The sequence below is a fragment of the Rissa tridactyla genome, chromosome 2 (assembly GCF_028500815.1).
Source record: "Rissa tridactyla isolate bRisTri1 chromosome 2, bRisTri1.patW.cur.20221130, whole genome shotgun sequence".
NCBI lineage: Eukaryota > Metazoa > Chordata > Aves > Charadriiformes > Laridae > Rissa > Rissa tridactyla.
In genome coordinates this window covers 45,712,555-45,722,584 of record NC_071467.1, presented here as the reverse complement: position 1 = coordinate 45,722,584, position 10,030 = coordinate 45,712,555, and the positions used below count along the sequence as shown (strand labels likewise).

Here is a 10,030-nt window from a genome sequence, read left to right as displayed (position 1 = left end):
ATCCAGATCATTGATAAAGATATTAAAGAGAACCGGCCCCAGCACCGAGCCCTGGGGGACACCACTTGTGACCGGACACCAACTGGATTTAACTCCATTTACCACCACTCTCTGGGCACGGCCATCCAGCCAGTTTTTTACCCAGCGAAGAGTACACCTGTCCAGGCCATGAGCAGCCAGTTTCTCCAGGAGAATGCTGTGGGAAACAGTGTCATAATATGGCTTTCACTAAATCAGCGGACATTTGTGACTTATGTAGAGCTAAGGCAACTGTCAGCTGTCTTTGGCTTCTTAAACTTGAAACAGTTCTGCTCTGTGATGTGGTGGATGCTGGCCTGGGACAGCTCTGTTGCTAGGTTAATGGGAAATTTCCCAGCTGCAAAATTACGAATGTGTGCTTCTTGTTCACAAGCTCCTTGATTCCTTTTGCACCTCATGCTGCTCCATTCTGAGCATCTGGCCCGGTGACAGAGCAACTAGCCAAGAAATGAGGATGCCAAGGGTGTCGTATCACAGTGCTGAGGAATGGTGTCTGTGCACTGTGGGGCATGCTAGGCTATAAGCACCTTCTAAGATGCCTTTGCAGAGCTGCAGAGGTGTCAGGTTGTGTTCAATTTGGTGATGCTGAGTCCATGCTATTTGCAATGACAGAGAAGGTAGAGAAGTGAATCAGAGCAGAATCTGTGTGCGTACATCAAAATGCAACAGTGCTGTTTACAGCAATTGGAAAAAGTGGATGCTACACAACAGAATTTTTATTTGAACCGAAATAGACAAGGATACTAAAATACACATGGTTTTGTCCCTGCATCTCTGTACAGGATGTGAAATTGAATAACAAGCCAACCCTTCTCGTCTCTATAGATCAATCAATCTCCAGGGACATATTAAAGGGGTATATAAACATGCCTATGATTTGATTTTGCTTTATTCAATTACATTCCATTCAATTACATATTCTGTTTTATAGGAGTACAATTTATAACCCCCATAGTTGGTCATGCTGGAGCCTTAAGGCTTCTTCTTTGGCATACTTGAGAGACAAAAGTAATAGAAAGCCCAAGTTCTCATATGCTGCCTTAGAAAGATGCAAAAGATGTAACTTGCTGGAAGAATTTCATCAAACTTGTGCAGTTTGTTGTATATGGATCCAAAGAAAAATGTGTTTCAATTAAATGCTAAAATACAGCTAAAATGACACACATTAAAACATCTTTGTTTTCTTATGAGTGTAGTGCTACACAGGACATGGAACTGAATGAAGATAAACTCAATGTATTTAACTGTAAGTACACAAAGTTGTACTAACAATTTAGCAATGCGTATAGTCTTTTCCAGTATTTTGGCCATGCAGTTTACAGGTCAAAATACACGTTTTTTCTGCTTTGGCTGACATTTCAGGCCATGTGCATCCTTCAGAGGCGTGCTGCATGGAGCCTAGAGTTCAGTAGTTAGTCTTTGCTTTCAGTGTCATCCGCTATCTTAAATAGTCAGGAATTTAAATAAAAATAAATTCTTTTTCTCTTCATTAAACGCTTTTTTTCCCCCCAGATTATTCCATTCACATTTGTAGTTATTATTATTATTATTAGATAATAATAATAATAATGATGATGATGATGATGATGTGCCAGAATTGCCAGTAAGCATTCACTTCACTACTGGGAATGGTCATTACTACAAAGCTGATGATTTGTAGCGGTGCCACACACTGCAGCAGCGAAGAGAAAGGCTTTTTCTGTCCCTTCTGTGCACAGGCTCTCTCAAGCAGCTCTATGGCCCCCTGTCTCTTTCGCAGGCTGCATACGGTAAAAATTTCCATTTCTCTGCTGCCTCGCACACTGTCATTTAATTCTTCATCAGTTCTTCAAATCCTCTTGCTTTTGATAGATGAGCCTCACATTCCTGCTGAGCTGTCTGGCTTGGAGGAATATTTGAAGAATAAAACAATGAATGATGGTACTGGTTCTTGGAAGCAGATAACAAACCAAACAGGTTTTGATAACTAATTTTTGCATATCGAAGGTTTGTAACTTTACACAGTGTAGCTACCTAATTTCTTTAATGCAAGCCTCTTTTTACAGACTCCTTTCAAAATTTGACAGAACAAGTATGCAAAACAGGTTGTTGAGACAGCAAATAATGAGAGTTACTGAAAGATGCATGAAGGAAACATTTCTGAAAGTTCTCTGAAAATGTTAATACACTCATTACAAAATACTACCCAGGGAAGTTCATTCTTCTCCTGGAGAGTCATACTGTCAAATTAAGACAGAATTCCCTTCAGATCAGAGTGATTTACACTTGCTGTACAAAATTGGATTGAAATGTTCATTGCAGATGGGCAGTTAGACCAGGCAAGGAAAATATGCAAAATGTGCTCTTCCAGATTTTGGGAATACTCGACCCTCATAGGCCAAAAATGTACCTTTCTGCACAGGAAAGATACTTTCACTGAAATTGTTCACATCTCTCTAAACATTACCGTCAGAGTACCCATACCACCATTCAAAGAGCACAGCTGTGAAGCAACACTGTACAATTTCCGATGCCACACTACTCTTCCACAGGGTTAAGTAACAAGGAAAAGTCACAAAAATTGCCATAAAAGTGCTTGGAAGAAAACACCCAAAACAAGACACAAAAAAAGATTGGCATCATGCTCACAGGTATTCCAAGAACTGAGAGTAGCTAAGTTTATTAGGTAAACCTTGTCTGGTGAATAATTAACAGGTCAGCTTCAAGGTGAAGCTCAATATAGACTGTCCTGTTTTTGTTGTTGTGATTCAGGTGCTTTAATTTTAATGTTTAAAAAGGGTTATACCAGGTAATCCTGGGAGGATTAGGTGGGAGATTTATTCGTTTAATGGGTCATATTGATTTCATTTTTAAATTTAAGTTATACTTTTGATAAGTGTCCGTGATTTGTGAGATGACATAAAATTCCGTGTTTCATCCATTTTGTAGTTATAAACACTGTTAAATGAACACTGCTGCTAATGTCACAATATTAGTCAGTCAAAAGGCTGGAAATGTTCCTTCCGTAAATGCATTTTTATAAAATTGGGGATTATATAGTATTTATTTTGTAGGGACCCTGCCTCTTTTGGCATGAAGCATGGAGATGAACTGAGCTCATGAAGTTAAAGAGATTATAAAGTGCATTTGGCAGGACTTCTTCCATGTCTGTGACAGAAGTTAAAAAGTGGGTAGTGATTGCAGCAAAGGCTTCCAGGGAGAAAAGAACAGGTCAGTGGTTAAGGCAATTGAACGCTGTCTTGAAAGGTAAATTATAACCTTGCCCCTCAGTTTGTAATTGATGCTATGTCAGTTACATTTATCATAGGTAGCCACTAACCAGTTTTTTCAATGTCTGATGAGAATCCGATTTATCAGTGTGCTGAGTACTTAAATCTGGATCTGAAGTGAATGAGAGATATAAGTGGATAAATTAAGTATGGCACAGTGTTAAATAGTTATAAAAAAATAAAGTCCTAGACTGCTCTCCTGTGAGACACCTAAGCTTTGTGGATTCTTTTATCTTACCTTCTTTGGATCTCAGAACTCCCACTTGTTAACTGAAGATAATAGCATACCTTGGTTTTGTAGCAATGCCTGAAAATAAATGTGCGAGTATTTTAGAAGCACTCTGTCAAAATAACCATGGAAGAAAAAACACTGGTGAACTCTGTAGTTCCGTATGCAGAGCTTTACTTGAAGAAAATACAATAGATAGGAGATAATGGCAGTTCGAGTGGGAGAAACGGTGGAAAACTTTTCGCTAAATAAGTACTTTCTGTTCCAGTGCAATGCATGAAACAGGGCTCCAGAAAAAACTAGCAAACGACCATCTACACTAAATGATATAGTAAAATAATACACACACAGCAGTGAAGCAATTTAAAGTTTCACAGACCTGGTGTTCCCCAGCTCCGGAGTGTTTTGGCATGACTCCAAAATGGATGGATATTCGTGCAGATTGCAAGTGAACCACTTATGTCTGCTTTCTGGCCAAACGCAATGCCTACACCATGGGCACGTTAGTGCCTGAACAGTTTTCTGACAAAGTAATCACCTTGACAAAGTTATGAGTAGATTAAAACAGGATCTTAAAGCTGAAAGAGAATGGCAGATACAATAAAGGATTATTATAATAGTAATAATGTTACTAGCTCCATCTAGGGCACAGTGCTGTCGCTACAAATGCCCACACTCACAGCCCAAGGGGAGCCTTTCCTATGGCTCTCCAGGGAGAAGCTTCCCTTCTTTCAGGAATGGATCTGACAATTAAAAGAGTGCCCAGTGTGAGGGCATTTATGGTGACAAAAACAAATGGGATGGTGCAGAAGTTTATTGCCCACAAACAGAACAAGGCTCAAAATGGAAATTCATTGTTAAGACAGAAAAAGAAGTGACTGATGCAGTGAGCTAATAGTTCAGTTACATTTAGGTATCCATAAACAAGGAGCTGCAACAGCGTGTAGAGACGTACACTGTGAATGGGGTATCAAAAAAATCTGTAAATTTTTCTACACTTACAGTGTTTTTTTACATACAAAGATAAGCACACGGGGTAACTGGTGCCAGTGGTTGGTACCAACCCAGCTGCAAATTATTTTCTGTGTCAATCTTGCAGATTTCACACAGGTGAGCCTTCAAGTTCTCCTTGGGAAAGACCACCATGTTGTTGAGACTCTGCCAGCAGGTCAACAAAAAGGCCCAGGAAAATACAGCATGCTTATCTGTTGCATCTGCTGTATGAATATTATTTTACAGGCAGGTTCCCACACTACGCTTTATATCCTTGCAAATATGCTAGAAGCTATTATGAACTATTTCCTTATCATTTGAGATAGGACGCACTTATTCAAGCAGTCAGATACGTCACAGTAACATGGCATCACACGCCACACACGGCTGTGTTCTTACCCACAACTCCCGCTGTGAAAAACAATGATAAAACATTTCCTTGTGGAGCAGGAGCAATTCAAATAGACAAAACTCTTTGTTACTTTTTCTGTTGATAGTTCTGAAAGGTGAGGAAACACACTGTAGGACAAATTTTTGCCATGAGCTAGGATTACAACAATTTAGAGTTGTACATTCTTCTGCGGGAAGAAAAAACTTATTTGGTGATCTGTCCTGGACTTCGTTGTAACTTTACCAAGACTTCAGATGATCACAGATTTCACTTAACGAGAGTGGAGAACATTCCTTTGACTTCACTTTCGCTAGTGTGTGTGCATAATACCTGAAACAGGTACCTGCCTGCTTCATCCCCCTCTTCCCCATCCCCACGGGGCAGAGAATAACTAGTGCGGTTAGTCCCGGCTTAATGCACCCCAGAAAAGCGCTCAGAGGCGACACCCGGCCGGAGGGACCGAGGGGACCAGGACGGGGACTCGGTGGCGGCTGCGGGCTGTCCCACTCGGGTCGGGGCTGGGGGGGGACAGCGTGCCCTGGGGCGGGCGGGCGGGCTGGCTCCCTCCTCCCCCTCTGTCCCGTCCCGTCCCGTCCCGTCCCTCCCCACCGCCCCCGGGGCGGGCCGCCCGCCGCGGCCCATATAGGGGCGTCCCGAGGAGCCACCGGCACTCGCTGCCCGGGGGAGCGCGGTCCCGTTGCTCCCGTCTGACGGCTGCTTTCCCTCGGCGACACAGGTGAGCTGCTGGGGCGGGCAGGGCAGGGGCCGGGGGGGGCGGGCGGGCTGGCTGGCTGTGGGCCGGTCTCCTCCGCCGGGCGCCGCTCCTTCTCCCGGCAAAACGCGCCGTTCGCTCTCCAGGCTCCTCCCGGAGAGAGGCGGGTTCCCCGTCGCGGCGCTGCCATGGCCTCCGTACCCTCCGCCGGCTGCCTCCTGGCCAAGAACCAGTACTACCGAAGTAAGTGGTCGGGATGGGGGTCCCGGAGCTGCCCCGGGCTCCTCCTCCCACACCGCCGTCCGGGACGGGGCTCCTCTGGAGGAGGGAGGCAGAGCTCCACCGAGCCGGTGTCCGGGTTGTTACCGCTGGTGGGGTTTGAGGTGGTTTCTGGGTGAGCTGGAGGCAAAAGGGAGTCTTTGCCTGATAGTTTTTAATTGCTTGGAGAGTTTTTTGTTATATCAAGGAACTTCAGTTCTAATGAGCATCTGCTTCTGGTTTTTCATCTACTTTTTTTTTTTGTTCTGTTCATTAGGGATATGTAATATATATATATTTTATACTTTAAAACATGACCTAGAAAAAGCATTAGCCCAGCAAGTCCTGTCTTTTAGCTATACTCCACATTTACTTTGCCGGCTTAGACAGAACATAAAATCCGCTCCACGCTTTTGTTTCTAAAAGTGTGAAATAGTTACTGGTTTGAGAGTACATCTGGTGTATTAGGATCCCTCTGTGCAGGATGGACACCATAGTGTGAGTACAGTATTTAGCTGTGTCACAGTGGAAACTATAGGCTGTTTTGAACTTGAATGACTCATTTGTTTTGATAGTGGTGTGTACATGATCATAAGGTTTGTCACTGATTTCAGTGAAAGCTATGCAAACAAATCTCAGTATGCTTTTTAGGTGAAGAGTAAGTAGGCTGAGAGGTCAACTTTATACAGAAGGTTTTATATAAACCACTGTAGTAGAATGGTGTATATAATATAGAAATTATACTTTCTATCTAAGTAACCTTGTCTTTTAGACTGTTTTTTCAAAGATAGCAGCAGATCTGAAAAATTCTTGGCATAGTGTACTCTCTCAAAGCATTTTTTTCATTATGTGTGTCTCTGTTTTCTATGAACAGCAAGACAGAACTCGGAATCCAGCGTTTCTTCCAGCTCCTCCTGCTGTTCGGATGCTGTGAACGTTACAGATCAGGACAAAGCATTTCATGGTATTGTTCCCTTCTTTCAAGCAGTTTTCTAGTCTTGCCTGTTTGCTATTCAGCCAGTGTCTAATGGTGTGGGCTTGTTCTCCTTTGGCAGGTTTGCCTGAGTTAATTGATAAATGTTGGTGGATAAAAAACTTTTTCCATAGTGAACCGTCTCCACCAACTGTTGGCAGAAAAACACTATCAGCAAGCAGGTGAGTCCTGTTTTTACATTGATGGAGATAACTTAGTCATCCCATTTGCCTTTTGGTAAAAGTGGTAATAAAAAACTGTAATCAGCTTTTTATTATTGGGGGGTGTGATGCTATTTTGATGACTTAAATAAAAGATATTGCAAGTGTGTGGCTATAGAAGCTTCGCATGTTTTCATTTTAATAAATGAACTCATATGCTACTTCACATTAAGCAGTTGCTAGTGACTGTGTAGAACAGTACTACATTTATAGCGATATTTACTTAATCCTCTACGTAGAGCACTTGCACACCCATTCATGCAGTTTACCCATTTTGCTTCATGTTAAAAAGTTTATTTGAATGCATTCAAAAATATTAGGCAAATAAATAGCTTCGAGGAAAATACAATGCTAATTCGACTCACAACCTTTTTATATATATTTCTGCAGTACCAACAGTTGAATAGGACAGCATGCTGGCTTTACTGACTGAGATACTACGTACAGACTCCTTTTTCCAAGAGGCTTGTGATGTTCCTAACGTCTGGGTTCAGCTGCAAGAAGAAAACAAAACCTTTAGGAGAGCGGAAAAGTGTATTTTCAAAATATTTGGCAGTAGCTTAAGTCACATTGCTTAATGGACATGTCCATGGCCTACCTTGTCCGTTACAAAGTTGCTGTACTTTGAGATGTCTCTCAAATTACCGGGATTAAATAACCTGATGACTTATTTGGATAGCTAGAGAAAATTGACAGTAAAAGTAAGATATTGTAGGTTTAGGTGAAGCATATGTATTGAATGACTTTGCAATGGGTGATACTGGTAAGTTTTACCTTTAAGATATCAGCTCTATATGCAGTCACACTGATGTAAACAAGATTCAGATACATAGTCCAGAGTAGGACTGTTATATGGTACATGCTTTCTATCGAGTATTTGTGTACCGGTTACAGGGAGTAAGTTTACAAGAATGCTTATTAACAGCTTTGCTTTTAGAAAGCACAATTACACGAAGAAACAGTAATTAGTTTGGTCTTTTTGTTCAAGCAGGGTGTGTAGATCACCACCTGAAATACCCAGGTACAACTTCCATTCATATCTACACGTGTTGGTATTTGAGGACAGAATAGAAGAGATAGACCAGAAATTAGTAATTCTAATGGACCTGACATCTTCCAAGAAGAAGAATTACCTTAATCAGAATTGATGCTCCTAGCTCTGTTTTAGACTACTGTCACCTGCTTTTGCTGTAGCTTAAAGAGCTATTTGTTCTCAAGTGACTAATCCTATCAATTATTCACTGCTGTCTGTTGGCTTAGTTATGTGCTAGATCTGGCAAAGGAACTGCATTAATGTTATTAACCAAGTCTACCTTTGTCATGATTCGTGCTCTTGAAAGAGACTGTAACGTAGCTTCATTTGATCTTCAGTATTGCAAAGCAGTACATCCGATTTGTTTATTCTACTGGGTATAGCTGCAATGCATCAGAGGTCATAGAAAAATAACAAGTATTTGGCTGGATGATATAATTTCTGTAAATTATCTGTGCAACTTTTTGATGTACTGTCACTAAACCTACCCAACTTTTGTCCACCAGTGGATAAACTAGCAATAGCAAACATGAATGTAGCCAACATTTTTCATTATATGTTAGTGGTGGTTGTGGTTATGCATAACTCCAGAGTGTATCAAGTGGCTGCTTCAGGAAGAGACGATAAATGGTGGCACATGACACCATTGGTGCAGACCACCTTTTGGTGGAGACAATAAATGCGTGGCACATGACAACAGAAAAGAACACAATTCTGAAAACACAGTTTCAGGAATCTTTAAATTGATTTGTTATGTATCTTACTTTACTGCTGTTGTGTAGTTTCATCTTTGTCCTTTTTCTAAGTGTACAAAATGAACTATTTTTTATACTAAGATTTTTTTATTAATAAAGATTTAATCAGTATTTGGTCTGACTTATTTTTGGCCTCTAACTGGTGTTCAGTGTTGCGTGTGGTTGGTGGGTGGGGTTTTTGTGTGAAGTATTAGTAAAATTTAAAATTCCCACAGAAGTCTTTGCGGGGGGTGTGTGTCACAGTTGTCCTTTAGTCACTTTAAAGTCTGATGCGAGGTGAAAAAGGGATGGTGGAATGCAAGCTAGGAAAAAGACCCTAACACATCTTTCTAGAACATCATGTTATAAAGAAAGGGAAAAAGACAGACCTGCTAGTTGCAGGAAGGCGATTGTGCCTATCTTTGAAGATGCTTGAAGCCATAGAAGAAAGAAATGCTGTAGCCCTTATTGTACGTGGGAAATACAGGATTCAGAAACACTGTGGAAAAGTACAGTGACAAGGTTCCATATTGCTCACTGACCTTAAGCTTCTGTCCTTATGTAGTTAGCAAGTGGGGTGGAGAACATACTGAAAGAGCTGATAAACTGTTAAGACCTACAAAAAATAAAACCAAACTTTTTTTTTTGAGTGTGGAAGGCTGGAAGAACAAGAGGAAGGGGACTGCATTATTGTTTTCATTCATCTGCTTAGGCTCTCTGAACTACTTGCTTTTGTAATGGCATCATTGTGATGGAAAGCTGTACTGGAGAGCTGCCCTTGCACCATCCCCATCATCTTTTGCTGTGATCAGGTCAGCATCAGAGCGGCACTACCGCCAACTCATAGTTATTTGTGCCAGTTCTTCAAAGTATAGCTACTCGGCAATGAATCAGCCCTGTTAAATAACATCTAATGTTGCTATGGCAAATTCCTGAGAGGATATGGGTAAATGGGACATTAAAGTGCTTGCTATCAAAGGGCTGTGTTTTGTTACATCGCAGTAATAAGGAAATCTCAATTTTCTTGAATTAAATGTCAATATAATGTAACTTTGTGGGGGAAAAGCCAAAATTTAAGTGATTTGAAGAGATGCTGAGAGAAATATGAAGGGGAAACTATATTGTAAAACTTAAATGAAGCTTAGAAAGAGAAAAACAGAAAAACAATATGATTTTAC

At 41.1% G+C, this 10,030-nt stretch overlaps 1 protein-coding gene across 1 annotated transcript; it reads left to right on the top strand.

Moving 5' to 3' along the window:
• The first annotated feature begins 5,545 nt into the window (after window positions 1-5,545).
• Window positions 5,546-8,984, top strand: PPDPFL (pancreatic progenitor cell differentiation and proliferation factor like). The gene is made up of 5 exons (XM_054193435.1): window positions 5,546-5,657; window positions 5,780-5,876; window positions 6,766-6,855; window positions 6,947-7,046; window positions 7,476-8,984. Exons 2-5 carry the CDS (start codon window positions 5,822-5,824, stop codon window positions 7,486-7,488), a joined length of 258 nt encoding a protein of 85 aa, XP_054049410.1. The 5' UTR covers window positions 5,546-5,657; window positions 5,780-5,821; the 3' UTR covers window positions 7,489-8,984.
• The last annotated feature ends 1,046 nt before the right edge of the window (window positions 8,985-10,030 follow it).

Excerpts from the sequence above, each read along its gene's own strand:
- PPDPFL (XM_054193435.1), top strand. The coding sequence starts at position 5,822 with ATGGCCTCCGTACCCTCCGCCGGCTGCCTCCTGGCCAAGAACCAGTAC. Across the intron at positions 5,877-6,765 it reads CAAGAACCAGTACTACCGAA|CAAGACAGAACTCGGAATCC; the intron begins GTAAGTGGTCGG and ends TTCTATGAACAG. Across the intron at positions 6,856-6,946 it reads TCAGGACAAAGCATTTCATG|GTTTGCCTGAGTTAATTGAT; the intron begins GTATTGTTCCCT and ends CTCCTTTGGCAG.